The 20181-nt window shown below is 42.7% G+C and overlaps 1 protein-coding gene across 3 annotated transcripts in view; it reads left to right on the forward strand.

Moving 5' to 3' along the window:
• The window catches only part of usp25 (ubiquitin specific peptidase 25), a 48316-nt gene extending 33371 nt beyond the window's left edge, over positions 1-14945 (forward strand). For 2 of the 3 annotated variants that reach the window (XM_069666838.1, XM_069666839.1), the window contains 7 exons: positions 1679-1774; positions 3229-3407; positions 6056-6134; positions 6307-6386; positions 8331-8454; positions 12049-12241; positions 14055-14945. In XM_069666838.1, coding sequence (XP_069522939.1) covers positions 1679-1774; positions 3229-3407; positions 6056-6134; positions 6307-6386; positions 8331-8454; positions 12049-12241; positions 14055-14227 — 924 coding nt within the window. In that variant the 3' untranslated portion in view covers positions 14228-14945. The remainder of the gene's footprint in view (positions 1-1678; positions 1775-3228; positions 3408-6055; positions 6135-6306; positions 6387-8330; positions 8455-12048; positions 12242-14054) is intronic. The other variant, XM_069666840.1, reaches the window with a different exon arrangement.
• Positions 14946-20181: the final 5236 nt, after the last annotated feature.

The raw sequence follows: 20181 nt of genomic DNA on the forward strand, positions 1-20181 counted from the left end.
AGGCTGAAAATGAAAACATTAGACTGACCTGTTTGTTACTCTTGTGTGAAAAGTCTCTTCTTGAGCCAGTTTGCATCTTGGCACAAAGACAGGTTGACCTTTTGCAGAAAGGTTAGGTCTGCTTCTTCACGCAAGTCACTCTGAAGGGAAAGACACGATTAAGTGTTGTAATTTGTCCACTTCAAAAGTTAGTTTTGCCTGCATATAAATATGGCTTTCCCCCTAGAAGTTGATGATTCAAATCATCAGCCAAGAAGACCCAGAGTCCATCCATAATGACTCAGTCGTATCTCTAAACCTTTGTTTATGTCGTTGTACACAGAGCAAAGCAGGACCAAAAGCATGGCAGGTTTTAAACTCTAAAAACAGCCCTTTAAAATGTCATTAGAGGTCTCCTCCACTCCAAAAACCCGGCCGGGTTGATCAGGTTAGATGCAGTATTGGTGAGGAGCACAGAATTGCCAGGACCATTTGAGGTAACTACGTGGTTTGGAGCCTTCTAATAAATGCAAACTCAGAGAACCATCTTGAAGGGCGTCACCAAGTGCCCAGAAGCCCCAAACACTGTCTATACTGTGGCCATTCATTCAGTGTTTACTCTGATAGGCGCTGTAGAAGTCTTGTTGTTGTCTTCTTGTTTTTGTCTTGTTGATGAATTCAGCGCCCACATCTATTGATTCCTTTCATGTGCTTTATGTAGGGTTGTTTTACCCCATAATGGCTGTTAGAATTAGTTTTCAGGCAGATGTAAATGTACCTTAAAGTAACTAGAAATGGGCATGTAACGCAAAATCTCTCCCCCTCTAGTTGTGGCAGGTTTTCTCTATCTACGCGATGTTCTCACCTTTTTTTTTACCTTACCTGTTTGCATCCCTGATATAATGCCGAATAACCGATCATAGAGCAGCCATGTTTCTACAACTTTGCAGTGACAGTGCTACGCGGTCACTCCAAATACTGTCACGCAACTGTGGCTAAGGTAGGAAGGAGAGGCTCCGGAAAAATAATTCAATAAAAATACATATACAATTTCTAAAACTAAACAAACTTTACCACCGTGATTCAAAAACACATTAGAATAATAGAAAATTGATTGCATAGCTAAAATACTTAGCGAGATGTAGGCTGATAGGAGTTTAGTGAAGCCCTCAGAATATAAAACAGGAAGAAATAATCAAAACTTCACATTAAACAGCCAAATGCATTTCGGCTCCAAACTTCTGAGTCAGTAACAGCCCGAATCAAAAACCAGACGCACCCACAGGGGACGTTTATGTTGATATGTATGAATTCAGGCAGTTATCTAGGACTCCTCGTTTATCTTTCTTGTGTCGTGCTCTCTGCAGTAGTTGTAGGTCACGATGCTCTGAGTGTAGTGTTACTGCTGTCAGTCTCCTGCACTGTTGGCTGTCTGTCGCACACAGCTGTCGTCTGGCTGTTAAGTTTTCACACATTGTCCTTGTGAGGATTGCACATTGTGCCATTGATCTGACTGGCTGTGTCCCTCACACTTGTGTCCCTCTAACCCACGCATGGACTGCTGAGTGATGTCTGGCATGTCCTGACTGTGGTTTGCTTCGCAGTGGTGCCTCAGAGCACGTAACATAGCGGCTTACCTCGCCTGGTTTGTCACAAGGACCTGTTGTTTTGTTTAACGTGGTTCCTGCTTCCCGGGCAGGCGATGATGACCCCCAACATGCAGGGTATAATTATGGCCATTGGCAAAACCAGCGCGGTGTATGAAAAGAGCGGGCCTGAGGCGGCCTTCTTTAAGGTACACATCATGATCTCTCCTTTACCTCTCCTCTCTCTGCACTCACTCCACCTCCATCCACCTTTCCTTTCATGTGTATCTGCTCATTGATCTTCTCCTGTTTTCTTTTTTTACAGTGCAGAAAGAAAGACTTTATCACTGTAACACAGTAACAGTGTAACTCACCTTAACAAGTCACATGTGGCTGCGTTTAGTGTTCAGGCTATGTCAACACTACTACTTTTTTTTTAAATTGCATTTTAAAAACCCCAAAAGATCCAGACGAGCATTATAGCAGAAAAGGCCGTCTTAACCGAGCAAGTCATGACAAATACCTGAGTGTACTGAGATACTTTGAAGGATTGAGAATGTATACAAAGATGGACGACACGACAGCTCCCTCAAAGTGAAGCCAAACCCTCTCTATCGCCCCCTGCTGACTGGCTGCAGTACAGGTCATAAAGCCCGCCTCGTCCATGTTAACAGATGGGACATAAGTCAAATCAAATGCATTTTTCTCAAACATGGTTTCTGTCATTATAGTTAGTTCTTATCATGCTGATTTATGTCCAAGTGTATTTTTAATTAGTTATTTGATGCTGTAAAAAGGGGGTGTGACATCATGATTGACAGCTCTGTTGAATATGGCTCCTGCAGCCGATCTGTTCCTGATTAGCAGAGTAAAGGAGTAACGCCGAGAGGAAACGTTACGAAAACAATCACTACAGTCGTTGAACTTTCCATATCTGTGAATGTTAACCTCAGACCAACACAAGAAGCTGTTCTGCCATTAAACACGTCGGCATGCGGGGTCACCATCACAAGATGGCAGCGCCTATCACGGAGGCTATTTTGGCTTCACTTTTCTACAATGAGAGCAGATGGAGACGTGTCGTCCATTTTTATGTACAGTCATTGATTGAGACAGAGTCAAGACCAAAACCGAGGCAGGGTGGTCAAAGTCAAGACTCGAAAATAAAATGTGGAACATATGAACCACGATCACTCCTCAAATTGATCTGAAAAACTACATTTCCATAAAAACACCCTCAAAAATACAGTTTAGATTCCTCTTCATTCACCTCTATTTTTATTGCCATATATACAGCAAGTTATTTCTTGTACTTTAAGAAGGGTGTTCTGCAGTCAATCACAGTAATGAAGTTAGAAATCGGACAATGCACAGGCAATTTTGGTGATACAACCGAAGCTGTGGTTTTGAGTCCTCTTCCTGTGACACCAACTGTAAACCAAATAAACATGTGTTCAACCCGAGGTTAGAGGGCATTATATTTCCAAGTGTTTGTTTCATGATCAAAAAATGATATATGATGTCCACATATTTCAAAGTAAATCCTTTTGCAGGCTGCCTTTTAAGTTTTGTCTCAAGAACCCTCAAATAATAAGAAGTCACTCTGTCCTTAGCTGAGTCAGACTCTTTAACCTTGACTTCACTTGTTTGTCTCTGTCCTCAGGCCATAAAGCTGGAGTACGCCCGTCTCCTGAGATTTGCCCAGGAGGACACGCCTCCTGAGAACGACTACAGACTCCAGCACATCATCGTGTACTTCATTCAGAACCAGGCGCCCAAGAAGATCCTGGAGAGGACTCTGCTCACACAGTTTGCTGACAGGAACCTGGCCTTCGATGAGAGGTGGGTCAGACTGATCACTCTGCCATGCTTTGTGTTTAACCCTCCAAACCCCCAAAAAAAGTTTTTAAGTGCGATTGTCTGTTATTTCACCATGGCACCTTTCATTTTTTAACCAGTGTATCAAATTGCAGAAAGTAAAACCCGCAGCTTGTATTGAAGATACTTAAAGTGTTTTCGATCACCAGAACTGAAAATATCAATTATAAACTTGAGTTCTGTGATTATTTTTTTTCCAGATTCCTCGTCTAGTTTCCTCCTAAATTCTAAATAGCACTGCACCAACTAGCTTTGGGTCCTTCAGTGATTATTCCCCACGTAACTTGATAAATATGCCAATAATAACCTGACTGTTTGGGACATCTGGGACAAGCCTAGCCTTACTGAGTGAATGTTCTGGTGAGTTGTCATGCTCCTGAGTGTTGACTCAGGAAGTAAACAGAGAAATGTTTATTCAGTTGTGTGATCATTTGAAATGAGTTGATGGTTTGGTCTGTAAGGGCCTGTGTCCACCAGTGTTATTTTTTGTGCTGGCAGCACCCACGACCTCAATTTCAGAGCGCTTCTCACCGGCGCTTACTGTTGCTAGGATACGAAAGTTGTCTGGCGGCACTTCCGCTTCACTTGATAGTGACTGTTAAGTCTGTTTAAATTGCTCAGTATGCTTAATATTTGCTTTAATCAGAGAGGTTTTACAAAGAAAACATAAAAACGCTGTTTAGGAATCGTGTCCTGGCGTTAGCAGCAGCTCTACACCTGGAAATTTCCCCCTCGGACAGACGAAAGGATTAGCTTCTCCTCCGCCATCGTTGTTGACAAAGTTGATATCTGAAGTCCCGCCCCTTCTTGATTTTGATTGGTCGTTGAGGGAGAAGTGACATTGACAAACGCAGCGGCGTTCCAAAACTATTTTCAACAGAGAGCGCAGCCACAAAAAACAGCTGATGAGGGCGTTTTTGTGCTGAAACTGCTGAGCTGCATTGTTTTTGTATAAAAAGAGGTGCTGTTAGTGGACACAGGCCCAAATAGTTCAATATTTCATATTATATACACCTTCTTAATAATGATAAGGATGTTATTACAGGTCATTATTGGCTTATTTTGATATTTTACACTTGTGTAAACGTCGTAGTGAAAATTAGAACACAGACTAGTAGTGCTGTCAAAACGGGCCAAAAACGCTGTTCGATTATTCCTTCTAAAAAGACACGGAGGTTCAAAGTATTTGAATATTTATTTTTGTGTCCACAAGATGACATACCAATACAACGAGAGACAAACTTGCATCCAAAGATTTTATAGGATCAACATTGGCTTCCTACACCTGCAAAATTAACATCAAATAATAGGTTATGGTAAAACGTTCAGCGCTCTGATTGAGTTGTGCTGTGACAGGTTTTTTTGGTAAACAAACGCGTCTTAAAAATATGAACATACCTACACCCGTCTGTTATGCTGGATTTGAATTCTCCGCCATCATTACCACACCACACGGCCGCTGTATTAACTCGTTTCAGCTCGTTTCAGCTCGTATAAAGTGACGTTATGTGCATTCTAAGATGCATAACCAAGAAGTGCGAGCAAGGACAAACAAGAACACGTGAGACAGCCGCGGTAGTGCAGATTTTTTCACATCGAATATTAATTTTAATATCCGTTTTTTATTACAATTCGGTTATATTTACGAATTTAGAATATTCATTGACAGCCCTACAGACTACAAATGTAAGTTAAGAACTGTCAATCCCAAAATTGAGGGAACAGTTTGGTTTAAAAGAAATACCTGTTAGCAACAGCTTTAGAGCTGTTTGTAAATGTGTCTGGTGTGTTTTAGATGAATCAAACTTTGTCTAAACAAACGTCACATACGACATATTTGATATCAAATTTGATTTATATTAAAATCTGTATGTTTCTGAGATTGCGCTGCAGTTGATCGAGTAGTAAAATGCTCATTAAATCACAGTTCTCGGTGGACTAGCAAAATCCTCGACTTCTATTGCCTTTAGAGGGTTTAAACAATCTGGTTTACAACAAAGTGCATTACCTGCTTTTATTTTTGTTAGTCTTATAATTATCCACTTAAAATAATCAAGTTAGTTGTTTACATCAAATCAACTTCTGAAAACGGCCAGCAGAGGGCAGCAGAGACCTTCACTCAGACGTACTGGGCAAACTGCTGTGCTGTCTCGTCTGGACGACGCTCAGTTTTATTCTCTCTGTATTTTGATTAGAAACGAATCTTTGGAGACACATGTTCTGTCATGACTTTGTTTAATGCTGCTGCCACATATGAAGATTTCCCTCCCTGGTATGAATGTGTCTTTAGTGTCTGTGTCGCCTCTTACTATCTGTTAAAAGTTTTCAGCCATGCTTGTTGGCCTCAATCCATATTCATGAGTGAAAAATTGATTTCTGCCTTCTCCTCTATTTTGAGCGAGATAATTAGATTTATGTGTGCATGTGGCCTCAATAGGAGCCTCGGGAGGAGTGTTTCACTTCTCCTCTCAGCACTAAAGAGTGATTCATTAGGCCACGCTGAGGCCGCGGGGCAGGGTGGACTGTTTCATCTCCTGGAGTACCTCACAATGACTCACCATCTCGTCCTTAACGCCGCTTCCCCTTCCTGTCTGCCCCTCCTCCCCCCACAGATGTAAGAGCATTATGAATGTGGCACGTGCCAAACTGGACGTAATTAAGCCGGAGGAGGTCAACATGGACGAATATGAGGTCAGCTGTGCTTTTATTTATCAAAAACAGTAGATTTGAGTCCTTTTACACTCCCTCTAATGCAGCACACTTTGTTTTCTATCCTTTCTAACACACTTAATCAATAAAAATGCCACAATTTGCTTGCTTTTTATTTAGCCTGCCCTTGGTAACTTCTCTTTATCTTCATCAGATGTGGCATCAGGCCTACAGGAATTTCCGCGAGACGACCGTCTTCATGATGAGCGGCTTGGAGCTCTTTCAGAAGACAAAGTACGCTGACGCCTTCCTACTGCTCCTCCTAATGTCTAACTTAACTTTCTCCAACTTTGATGTTGACTCATATGAACTTAGCGCTGCTCATTAGAGGTCTTAACGGAGCCACACACACATTTTATCACGGCCATTTGCTGCCCGGTTGGGTCCCAGTCTGTTGCTGTGGGCATGAGACTGTTTATTATTATGTGTAATATTAAAGTGGGTCTGAGAAGAGCCGTAATCACGGTGATAATGAGAAAAACACATACGCGCTGTGTGCAGTGTCTTCCTTCGTCACTGAGGGAGAAAAAGCTCAAAGAAAAGACGCATAAAGAGGTCAAACTGAGTTCTGTCCTTGCTTCTTTCATGTTAGCTGTGAAGAAAAGACAGTGAAGCTTAAAGTGATAATCTGGAAGATTTTCATTTCAATAAATGACTGTTAAGTCTCTATCTATCGCCGAATGAGGTAACACAATGATTGAGCCTACGGCCCACTGATGAAAGCCTTTGCATTTGCAGTATTATGGACAGGGTGTCTGGTGCGACTTTCCAGAAAAAATCACAAGCGGCGCCCAGTTAAGCCCCTTTCCCACAGGTCAAAAAACTCGCTAACACCTGGCCTTTTTGCTTAATGGGAAAGGTTTCAATCTGCATTCAGGCCCGGGTCAAATGGCTCTGCTGTAGACCCGGGTAATTATCGCCTCGGCTCCAACCGGCATTGATGGGAACACGAAACCTGTGTCGACACGCTAATCTCCGCCCCCTCTCCAGCGCATTGCTATGCTCGATCTGTAACTTCTGCGACTCCTTGTCACCTCAGCTACAAATTCCACCTGTCTCTGTCCGAGCAGCGCTCGAACATCGTTCCAATACATGAATTTGATACAGAGACTGAATGAGTAATAGATAAAATTTTCACCCAGCAGTGGTTGGTCTGCCAGAGAGGGTAGGCGGAGCTAAGCGACTGCTTTTCCACTCTCTGCAAGTGCTGCGAGTAAACAGTAATCTACTATGGCTGAACAAACAAAGAAAAGATGGATGACTACAGATACAACTTCAACAAGAAGTGAAAATCCAAAGAAAAAGAAACAAACTCGACGCTCAGATGAAGCAAACAGTCTGAAAAGGAAAGCGACCGTCAGCCAGGAAAATCAAGAGTTACAACCGGAGCCAACCGTGGACGACACACGCAACACTGTCTGGATATCTGGGAGTGTGCTCCCACAATTAATGTTTATCGCCACAGGTGCCGCCAAAGAGGACGAAACAGATCTTTGAGATTAGCACTTTAAGTTTATTATGTGGGCGGACTGTAACGTTCAAGTTTGGCAAGATAGAAACATCTCAGCAGCTCAGGACAGGACAATAACATCATCATTAACGGAACGTCCATTACATCCAACATTAAAGCTGGTTGGGGACACTTATATTTTCTTTTTTTTTCAAAAATAATTTTTTTGGCATTTGGCCTTTATTATACAGGACAGCTGAAGAGAGACAGGAAATGTGGGAAGTAGAGAGTGGGGGAAGACATGCACCAAATGGATCGGCAGACCGGGAGTCAAACCTGCGATCAGTGCGTCGAGGACTGTAGCCTCTAGACATGGGGCGCCGGCACTACCGACTGAGCTAAACCAGGGTCCCAGACACGTATATTTTCAAAAATAATCTGCTCTCATAACAATTTTTGAGGTTTTATTGGGATTCTTCTCAGTTATTTTGGACCCGTGCAGGCCTCTATTGCACATTAATTCTGTATCTGAAGCAGCCTGTAAGTGTTTCAGTGCCACCTGCAGAGGGCAGCAGCTCACAGTCTGTGCGCCCTCCAGCTTCATAGTTAAAGTGCAGAGAGTTCATCGAGTTTATTCCTTCTCTCACAGAGTTCACTCCTTTAACTCTCAGTGCAACTTTGATACTACTTTATCTGAATGTCACATCTGCTTTCCTCCTTCTTTCCAGTTACGTGGAGGCTCTGATGTATCTCATTTACTCGTACCAGTACAACAAGGAGCTTCTGTTGAAGGGGCTGTACAGAGGGCATGACGAGGAGCTGCTCGGTCATTACCGACGAGAGTGTTTGCTGGTGAGGAAACATTAAGAAACACAGTGCTTCTTATGTTTAGCCCTATATGTCATATTTCTTAACCTCTGTTCAGGCTCTGTCATAGAGCTGCAATGATTAAACCAGTCCTCCTACAGAAAATGTTGTCAAATAAAATGTTTTCCTGCTTTTTTCGGTTTTTAAACTATAATAAACTTGATAATTTGGGGTTTTGGGCTGTTGCTCAGGAAAAACGAGACATTTCCAGACATCTCCGTCAAGTTTTAGGTACTTGGATGGACATTTATATAGACCGTGCATTTAATCAGTTCATCTAAACATTAATCAGCAGATGAAAGTAATCGTCGCAGCGTGAGTCTGTCAGCTCTCCCCCCGTGATCGCCGTCTCTTCTCCGTCACTCTCTTCCCTCCGTATCAAACTTCCTCTGCTAAAGTGACTCAGCAAAACACCGTCAGACATTTCCCCTTCAATACCGCGCTGTGCTACTATAATCAAATTGCTTTCGCTGAGATATTGCTTTGGCTCGCTCGCAGCCCACAAAAGATTCCACTGAAGGTTTTTCATCTGATACTGACAGATGAAAATCCTTTCAGCGTCGTGATGTGAGCCCCTTTTCATTTCACCCCCACCAGGCTGCAGGCTGAGCTCTGGTATTATTGGTTAGGGCTGAGGGTATTTTGGGGCGATCAGCCTCATACTGGTCTTTAGCGTCCCTCTTGCTGCTGCACTCAGTAACCTTACACCCGCATTGTGCTCATAATGTAATCATTGGAGTGGGAATAGGAAGCAGGAGGGCCAGCGAGTGTAAACACATTACCATGAGACACAAGATTGTCCTCGTCTAACCTCAAACCTCGGCCCGATCGCTCACCTCAGATCTCGGGCCAGAACCTCTGGCTGCGTCCGCTCAGCTGTTTACCTTCAGCTCTTGTTTTAATTGAAAACACTGCTAACATTGACACAGTTAATGTACTTGGATGTTTTGCAAATCCAGCCCCGCAGTCCCTCGATTCCAGGCTGGCTCGCAGAAAAGCGGGTCGTTTCCTCAGAGAGGAGGTCAGGGAGTTTGTCTGTGACAGCGAGGAGGTTTAAGCCAAGAACAGGAAGAAAAGCCTGAATCCACATGCAGGCAGGAACATCAGGACCCACTTTAGCTCCACTGGCTGCAGGAGATTCACTGCTATTAATGATGTCTGTTGCTGGATTACTGTGAGTGCTTTAGCTGTCTGATGCTTATCTATTAAAACAAATAGAAAAGTTCAGCAGAAATAACATGAAACGTGAAATGACTGATGGAAAACGAAAACGCAGTTTGGAGTAAAAACATTTATACAAGATAACACAAGTATAAAAAAATACTTAGTGAGCGAAGTGTGCTCTTTGACAAAGTGAAAGCCAGAGGGCAGCTAGCTGCTTGAGTCTGAAGCAGAGGATTTCCAACTGTGAGGAGTCTCTCCGGGGGGGACGGGGAGGCAAAGGCACACACACCGCACGGGGTGAGAGAGGAAGGTGAATGCTGCTGCTCTAAAAACAACTGGGAGTGAGTAACTGTTGTTTGGCTGCTGATCTGACCGGTTTGTGTCAAAATCTGCAGAGTCATTCGGCACATCTAAACACAAAGACATGCTTTACATATTTTTAGAGTCAGTGTCTTTCATGCTATAAAAGGGTATCTTATTCTCTGTGTTTAACCTCCCATAAAGAGGCTTAAAATAGCAGAACTTACCTGTCAATCATCATGTCTTTGATTGACAGGTAAGCTCAGTGTCACAATAACCCAGTGATAGTTGTTTGAATAGTTAGTAGCTACTTTAACACAGTTTCAGTGGTGCAAACTAAATAACAGGTTGTCTCAAGTAATAGCCAGGAGCTAACTGTTAGACTGTGGAAAAACAGCGTATTTCACCTGAGGGCAGAGCCTTACATCCTGCTTCTCACAGAGACCTGTGTGCCTGAAGGTCCTTCTCCTCACCTCTCAACATCTCGTCTCTTTCTGGAAAGTTAGCAAAACTGTAACTGTAACAAAAAGGTGACTTAATGTTTGTTTTAACCCAAAGAATCGCTGGGATCAGAAATGAATGTATGTGTTTGTGAACATGGAGTTTTGCTTCATACCTCACTGCTCACACTGCTGTAACCACGAGTAGACGTCCTGCAGATTCTCAAATCACTTTGACCTGAATGTTGAAAAGATCTGCCTGACAGTGGTATACTGGGAAGTCTGTACAACTGAACTGTATTTAAATTGACTTAATATACTTTGGCAGCTATTTTAGTCTCAGTCTTAAACTAATAAGAATTTTTGTCTAAAGGCTAAGTCATTTCACCCTTTAAAGTTTTAGTCTGGTTTCGGTCATTAAGAAGTCTTTACGTTTAAGTCATTACTTTTACGTTTTCTCTCTTGAGAAAATAATCTCCCTCTTCTCGTTGTTACCTGTTTGCTTCAGGTAAAATTAAGACATTTAGTTTCATCATCCGAACAGTAAAAGAACGATGAGGACATCGCATCTAAAGATCACTTTTAGTCATCGCTTCTTTTAAACAGTGTGACTGAAGCAGACAGCCGGTGATCTCCTTTTAGTGGGAAGAGTCGTCGAATGACTCGCAAAACGCCCCTTTTTCTTTGAGCACGCACAGAGCCTGAAGCAGAACGCCTGGGCTAACAGAAAGTTTACAACCACCTTCATGATACCCGTTATCTCTAACCGGTGCTTGACGCTTTGAAATATCATGGTTCTTAAATGTCCGACAGCCAACCAATAACATTTTAGTCCATAGTCATTTCAGAAAACAAAACATTTTTATTATCAAGGATCTATTTATAGCTCGTCAACGACTCGTCTTCGGTATGGAGAAAAGGTTTTTGCCGAACATTTACCATCATAATTTTCAGTAACAAAATAAACTCTGATTTAATAATGTCCAACATTAAACGTACTCCCCCCCCGTTTTCCACAACTACTCTAACTACGACAATCACAGACTCATTCAGCTGAAAGTCACCAGTTAACATGGTCACGCGTTAAACCGAAACACCGGTCTCTGTTGTTTACTCTATCACTCTAAACTGCCGCTGCAGGGTAGGCGCTCATGACTTGGCGTGCCAGCTCCCCCAAGTGAAGCCCAAACCTCTCCATGGCCCCCTGGAGGACTGGCTGATAGTTTAGGAGGGGTTTGATATGCAGCAGAACATTTTAACGTCAATCAATTATGAAATCGTGGGTAAACCAAAATCGTGATCAGGATTATTATTTGATTTATTGTGAAGCCCTACCACTGAGGAACATTATACTTACTGTTTAAGACCACCAAAGCATTTTGGGAGCTGTAGTTCAAAGCCTTAGAGCATGATTCCCCCCCACTTCAAAGTCAGATAAATGTTATAAGTGTTACAAAATCTATTAATATGAACTTTCTGGTTTTAACTGGGTCAGTTTGGGGGCACAGATGACCCAGTTTTTCTGTGGGGTGGGCTCAGGCTCTTGGTCGAATGTTAAAAAACAACACAGCCAATGTACAGGGAGTTATTGTCGATGATGAATGTGTGAGACAATTGTTTTAGTCTTATGTATTAAACTTTCATTATTGTCCCCCCTCCCTCATCTCCTCGTCAGAAACTAAACGAGCAAGCAGCAGCCATGTTTGAGTCGGGAGAGGAGCCGGAGGTGACGACGGGCCTCGGCATCATGAACGAGCTGGTGGTTCCCTGCATCCCTCTGCTGCTGGTCCACGACGCGGAGAGGGACCTGCTGGCCGTCGAGGACATGAGGAACCGCTGGTGCTCCTACCTGGGCCAAGAGATGGAGTGTGAGTCCCTGAGAGAGGAGCAGCACGCTCGGCCTGTTAGATATTTCTGGAGAGTTGAAGTCGTAGGTTACTGGTGCATTCCCCTGAACCCTGCCAAAGATCAGCAGAATCAGGCCACTGCTCGTTTTTCACATCAGAAAGGCTTCAGAGTGTGCAGCATTTCCACTTCTCCTGGAAAACCTGACACTTCAAAAAATAGGTGTTCTATCAAGAAACAAATAGGGAAGTAAAGTTTTCAAAATTAGATTATTTTGGAGCTTGTCTGCAGAAAATACTGATAACTTCTCCTATGAAGACATTTAGTTACACCTGTGTTTCATGTTATTGTTCATCATCTACTTATGGCTGCCCACAGAAGGAGTTGTAGTCCTTAACAAATCAAATAATAAACACTTCTGTTATATCTGCTCACGCTGATTTAAAGCTGAGCAATATGGACAAAAAATTAATGTTTCAACATACAATTTGCATCAATTTGATACTGCTTATTTTAGCTGCTTTTCAGCAGGTGGTTTAGGGTTTCCACTGTCCTCTGCGACTCAGTGCCACAAACTTCTCCCACCTCTCTGCGTGCCTCTGTCCGGAATATTGCAGTAAGTTAGTTAACACAGACTCTAGACAGACTTTACAGCCGACAGATGTTTCCTCGATGGAGGAAGCTGCAAAACTGAACCATTTCCAAGACTGAGGAAGCTTTTTGTGAACAAACTCCTCGCTTTCTGTGTGTGAGAAAACTCTCTACTTCTCTAATTAACATTAATACCATCCATTTTAGTGTGTTTTAAACTAGCTAATTGTTAAGCTTTAGTTTTAACCAAATGTCCATAGTTCCATAAACTGTTTGTTCTGTCCCCTTTAAAGTGTGAGAATTTGATTACCATTTCTGATGTTCTTTAACCGAAACAATAAATTAATTAATCATTAAATTATCAGCAGATTAACAGACCTTTATAGGAGCAATTCTCTCCTGGAAAAAGCCACTGTCAATCAAAGCTGATGTTCTCTATAATCAATAGAAGCAATAATATTTGAAATTGTCAAACAGCTCATGATTTCGCCCATTCTACATTCCTGCAACACCCAGCATGCATTGCGCCCCTCCCTCTGAAAGGAACGGCCCAGCGAGAGACGCTGGAGTGAAATACGACTGTTTTCGCTGCAGGCAACGGCTCAGAGCGGTACAGAACCTGAAATATGACGAGAGTATACCGGTGTCTAAAAAATCTTCAGGTCTGCAGTCTACAGTTCAAAGCTGACGATTTCGAACGAGACATGACATCGGAGGCGGGCATCCTAGATCAAGGAAGTGTAGTTTAGCGAGCTCCCTGGCCTGGAGGTTTTCCAGGGCCCATTGGAGAAGCGGATAGCGTCCTCCAAAGGCACAGAGCGAAACGGCATTTTCTTTCTACCATAATGGCATTAGCTCCCCATGACAGCATGATAGGACTGAGGTTGAAAACCGGCGAACTGGCCCTTTAAGCTTGTTGCAACAATGAATCATTTCAGATTGCACTGAGAAATGTTCAGAGAAGCTCCACAGAGAAAAACAGAAGCTTCAGCTTTTATCAGCATGTTGTGGTATCAGTCCGCAGAGAGCTTCTTCTGCTGCTCCCTTTGTTCAGGAACAACTGAGTATTATCACCCAGACCTCTGTTCACTTGAGTTTTACTATCTGTGTCTGTTGCTGAACATGCTCTCTAACAACCTGTGATATCACATTGAAAACATTTACTCTGTGATTTGTGTGTTTAGGAGCCACATTTCCTCTACAAAGGTCCATGTGGTTAAGCTCTGTCTGTTCTTGTGTTTCCAGCAAACCTCCAGGAGAAGCTCACCGACTTCCTCCCCAAGTTACTGGACTGCTCAACGGAGATCAAAAGCTTCCACGACCCCCCCAAGCTGCCCACCTACTCCACCCTGGAGCTGTGTGAGCGGTTCGGCCGCATCATGGCCGCCGTGTGCAGGGTGCCCACCGAGGGGAGATGAGCTCAGAGGGACGCCTCTCCCCGATCACAGGCCCGACCCGGGGCACAAATCCATGGACCTCTCGTAACCCATGCCTTCCTTATAAATCCAGGGGTCACTCGCTTCTAGCTGTTATTCCTCTGTTACTCTTTTGCTGCTATAGGTTTTATCATTATAAATATTATTTCACTTTTATTTTAAGCGAAACACATCAGAGGAGAGGAGGAGGAGAGGACGGACTGTTGGGAGGGAGTACAGGAACAAGTTGGTGGAGAAGTGGCGGTGCAGCATCCTGCAGTGGTTGAAAGCCAAGTACATTCAGCTTCAGCTTCGCAAAAACAAAAGAGTTTGAGGGTTTTTCCTAGTTTATTATTGTTGTTGTTGCTGTTTGATTCAAGCTTCCCCGACCACGCTCACAGCCCTTTCTGAAGCCCCCCCCCCCTCCCTCTGCGTGAACAGGATCCCCCCGCTACTCTGCCTCCCGTTTGGTACAGTATTACCACGTTTTGTTTTATTTTTACAAGGAAGGAAGGAAGGAAGGAAGCAAGGAAGGAGAGAGCCTTCAGATGTATCAGTGGCTCAGAGTTTCTCACATGGGTCTCATGTCTCTGTGGACTGAATGAGATGTTTTAAGTGCTGTGGTAGACGGCCGCAGACTTCCTGTGGCTTGTTAATAAATCGAGAGAATAAAATTTTATTTATGGCCCTTTTAGGCCAAATAAACAAATGTTTTGCCTGATGTTGATTCTTACTTTTTTTGCACTTTCACTGACATTATTCATAGGGCTGCTCCCTTAAAGTCGAATAGTTGAATCACCCGTCAGGAAGCCGCTTTGTCAGCTGAATCTCTGCAGTTTAAGCTGCACCACTGTACACAGAGTAATGCAGGAGCTGCAGCATGACGGGCTGTAAACTTCAGTCTCAGAATGAACCTTCAGTGTTGATTGGTCATAAAGTTTTTTACCAAGAGCAGAGTGTCACAACAAACCGACCTGTCATCACAAGCAGTAAAAACATCTCCGACACTCTTTGGTTGGATTCTGTGGGACGCGTGCCGAGCTTTCACTAATTTAAAGGGGACATGTTTTAGCTCTGCAATCATTTTTCTATTATTCTAATGTGTTTTTGAATCACGTTGGTGAAGTTTGTTTCGTTAAATTGTAGACATATTTTAATTTAATTATTTTTCAGAGTCTCTCCAAAGGTTAGACCTTAGCCACGATTGGCTGACAGTATTTGGAGTTACCTTGTAGCCCCTCCCCCACATGGGGGAGCAGCCAGACTGCACTGTCACTGCAAAGTTGTAGAAAACATGGCTGCTCTAGGATCGGTTATTTGGCCTTATATGTACGAGCCAGAATCGCACCCTGAGTGGGAGGACGATAAACTGGAGCAAGTGCAGCAACCCAGGAGTTCCCAGGAGGTATCGGAGATTAGCAAGTTGGCAGCCTGAGGTGAATGTCGGTGAATGACGATTGGTTGATTTCAGCAAAAGCAAGGTTCTACGTAGAAACCTGCAGCTGTTCTGAACGGCCCATTTCAGAGGCGACCTTTTTAAAAATGTCATTCTGGAAAAACTCGGAACTATGCAGTTTCACTTATTCACTGTGAACAATAAACACAAAAATGTGAACCCATGAAAATATGATATTTAAAAGATATGACCCCTTTAAGCACATATTCTTTAATTCTGAAATTAGGCCAAACAGTTTAACCTGAGTAATAGCAGCAATAGTTTAACATGAGATCAACTCTCTGAATCTTCTCTGCAGACAGGACATCCAGGAGGGGCTCTGAGCCGAGCTGCCACAAACTTTAGCTCACTAGCTGAGTAAAATCCTTCATTCGGTTTAATGATATGATTAAAAATGATGGTGACGTGATCTGAAATAAGAAAGTGGTGTCAGGAAATGTTTTGATGTACGCTTGGCGTTGCTTTTGGAGACCTGATAAAAAAGTTTTACAGATAAAATTTAGACGCTGCTTTGTGTAGTTTTGTTTTGAACAGTCAAATCGTATTCGACTGACAAAATAATGGGTCAGGTACGGCCATAATTATTACAGCACTGCACATGATGGATAGAAGTGAAACACTTCATTAAGGACATTAAGAAGATGGATGCAGCGACTGGCAGAAGGTAAGTAGAGTCACACTGACATGGTCCTGGAACAGTCTCCTCCCGTGTGTCCTCATATATCACTGCAGCTTATTAGAATCTTTTTTTCATTAACGTGCTCACAGAAACTCCAAAGCACACAGCATTTGGTCAAATTCATGAATAAAAATACTTTATTTCAGCTGCTTTCAACTAATTTCCTGGACTTAGATTAATTTCCGGGAACACTGATCACTGCAAACAAACACGAGATGAAGAGAGGGAACTTTTTTATTCAAAACAAAACAACCAGCGCCGTCATAAAACACAATACAAAGCAATAGTTAAATAGTAATATGCTGTGACATGGGATGATATTTTTATGATTTATGAGTTTTAATATTTTTCCAGATATGATATTCTGACATATAATCACAAAACCTTCATTATAATGAACAATAAGAAACTACAGGAAACACATCTCGTTACCTTCCAGCCCACATTCATCTCTAACTCTACACAATTCATCCATGTAGACACATTTATATTGTTCACAGGTGTTTCTCACCCACGTTCTACGACTCCTTTATCTGCCTCAGCACTCAACGTCACAATAATATGAGTTGAAATCCAATAAATAAAAAGATAGCGTACCAGATAAATAACCAATAAAGATTAATTCTTTACACATAAGTAGATTGAAAGAACAAAATAATAGAAATAAAAACATTGTAACTCTTTCATGCATGCTGGTCACTACAGAGGACAGCTAATCAAAAGGTGGTTCCTACTAAATGCATGGGTTTTGATGCCATGGTTGCAGGTCAGCCACTTCACTAGGCGTCAGTAAGTCATCCCATACGCAGCCATCCACTGGCCAGCTTTTGTAAGTGTACCAGAAAATTCTCAAAATCAAGATGCGCGACAAAGGTCAGAAATGTCATGCGGCTCAGGAATATCTTGCAAATCCTCCTGTTCTAGAACATTCTTGTAAGTAAAAAAACACATGTGACAACTAAGGAGCGAGTTCATGTTTGGAGAAAATAAGCTGGGCGTCATGCATGCTGGTTATATTTCAATTACAATTGATATTATTATTATTAAGACTTTGTTGTTCTGAAAATACTTGATCTGGAGTAAGAAAAGATTCTATAAATTAATTGATTTATGTTATTAAACTGTAACATAATATTTTGTGCAGGTTAGTCCCATTATGTCAGCGTCAGTCGGTGTGTGTAAGTGTGGAGTGTGATAGAAAGGCCTAGGACAGTGCAATACCATCTGATTTCTGAGGGGAAAGGCTGAGGTGTCAAGTCCAATGTTCAACAAGGTTCAACTTACAGCTCCTGTGAGGACCTTTGGTTTTGACTTGCGGACATGCATCCGTACATATTATTTACTCTGTTTTTCGAGGAATTTCCGGTTGTTTTCTCAAGATCTCGACTTATTCATCACGTTATCTCGAGATATCAAAGCTCTCATTTAACACCCACTGGATCACTTCATGCTGAACAATAGACATGGAGCGACCGCTTGGTTAAACATGTCTGCCCCTACCTTGAAATGAGACCTGAACCAGACCAGAGTGTTTGGTCTATATTGATTCAAACCTGAAGTTCGGAAGCCGTCAAAGGATCACAAACTACGAACCAAACTTTTGCACGTACTCAGTGAGCTCCCTGACAAACTCTGATGGTCCGTAGCCTTTGAGTCTGCCTCTGGCCTCAGATGAACTGCTATTGACAGGCTACAATAGCTCGAGCATTCCTTCACGCCTCTCTGTGTTGTCGGGCCGTCAGCTGACAGCTTGTCCGCTACAATTGTGTCTGTCTTCTCTGGCCTTTTTATCACAGAGCCACGGTTTGAGCCACAGCCTGAGGCCTGTCATGTCATTGGCTGGATGCTGTTTGAGACGTGAAGCGATGTTACTGCACACAAACTGTTCAGCATTAAACAGAAAAGAAGGAGACGATTAATCTTGAAGTACTTAGACTGTCAGCTCTGTCACGTATCGACTGTTTAACAGCTCAAACTTCTGTATGGAAAATGTGGAAGAACTATTTACATCCTATACTTAGTGAAATCCTATCCTGTAATAAGTCAAAGCACTGATACAACAACTTAAATTACTCTGCCACAAGTTAAAGCGCCAGTTCATCAAAATTACAGAGCCTGATGTTAAGGATTGTTTACTGATGCATTATTAAGCAGATAAACAGACATCAGGTCAGTCAGAGGGGCTGTGAAGTGATTAATCAGAGAACTAAGAAGGAGCTTGAACAGAATCTCGTAGCGTCCATCGTGCTTAAAGAGAGGCCGCTTTGTGTTTCCTTTTGTTGTCTCTGCTGAAGGTCACTGGTAGGCATGGTGTGCATCCTCGTGTCTCTCCCTTCCCTCTGAATGTGCTGACCCTGGTACCAGGTTGCTGAGGTGGGAGGGGGATGATGGCAAGTTGAGGCAGAGTTACGGATGGAAAGCATCAGGTTGGTTTCCTTCTTCTTTGTAAATATTACGAGCTTATGATGATATGAGTAAAGATGAATCAGGAGCTCCCAGGATCCGACCCGCTTTAGCAGAGGCCGCTTTGTGTTTCCTTTTCTGTCTGTGTTGTCTCTGTTGCAGGTCACTGGTGGGCAGGGTTTCAGCGCACCTGGGAGCACCTGGCCAGTCTCCACAGCTTGCTTTTCCAGCCCATGCTCTCTCTCTCTGTCTCTGTCTCTCCTTTCTAGATTTTGTTGTACACAATACAACACTTTACCCACATCCACTTTACCTCCACTCATCCATCAGCTGACACCCCGACATTTACACTCATCATAAGCTTCATATTTTCTGAATTTGTTTGTTTTTTAATAAACTTTTACACCGTTTAGTTTAAAAAACATGTCTTTGTCTTGGCTCATGAGCCAGGTGGTGACAATGTTGACTAAACATCCAACATAAAGTGGATTTTTCCATCATAGAATAATGAGCGAGCAGCCACTTTGCTAATCCAGAACTGATCGGCTGCAGGAGCCATATTGGTCAACAGAGCTGTCAATCATCATTTTTACAGCATCAAATAACTGATTAAAAAATAAACTTGGCAGAAAAATGAACACTTGGACATACATCAGCATGATAAGAAATAACTATAATGACAGAAACCATGTTTGAGAAAAATGTGTTTGAGGTGTATTTTGATTTTATAGTTTGACTCATGTCCCATCTGTTAACATGGAGGAGGCGGGCTTTATGAGCTGTACTGCAGCCAGTCAGCAGGGGGCGATAGAGAGGGTTTGGCTTCACTTTCAGGCAGCTGTCATGTCGGCCATCTCTTATACAGTCTGTGGTGCACACTAATATTAAACAATCTGTTAATATGCGAAATGCTAAAACACCTGCTTCTACTATCAGCTCTGTACCTGTGTGCTTCACTTTGGCATAATACAAACAAACACTGACCTCAGGCTCCTGAAATAAAGCAGCTCTTCTTCATACTGATCCTTCACTGACAGAGCGTCCAGCCTCGCTATGACACCCGATACACTGTTAGCTCACCAGTTAGCTCATCATTATCTACCTCCAGATTCATCACCTGCCTTTCTGTTGAGAAGTATTTAACCCTGCAGCAAACATGTAATATGAGGTAGAGATCTGCTGCGTGCTGTCCTTGTGTACCCTTGTTTTACCAGAGCAGGAGCTATCATTAGCATTGTTCTGTGTGTGTGTTTGTGTGTGTGGTTTGAGGCTAACCACCTTTGTGTTGGCCTTTTGAAGGACCTATCAGAGCAGAGCTCTTATGGTGCATTAATTATGATTATTGGCACGGGCATCCCCTAATTTTGCTCATTATTTCTATTGACTTGCAGTGGGGCATGCAGCCAGGTTGTGTGATGA

Source organism: Semicossyphus pulcher, unplaced genomic scaffold (assembly GCF_022749685.1).
Source record: "Semicossyphus pulcher isolate SPU_LCO1_2020_fin unplaced genomic scaffold, fSemPul1.0.p SCAF_10, whole genome shotgun sequence".
In the NCBI taxonomy this organism is placed as follows: Eukaryota; Metazoa; Chordata; class Actinopteri; order Labriformes; family Labridae; genus Semicossyphus; species Semicossyphus pulcher.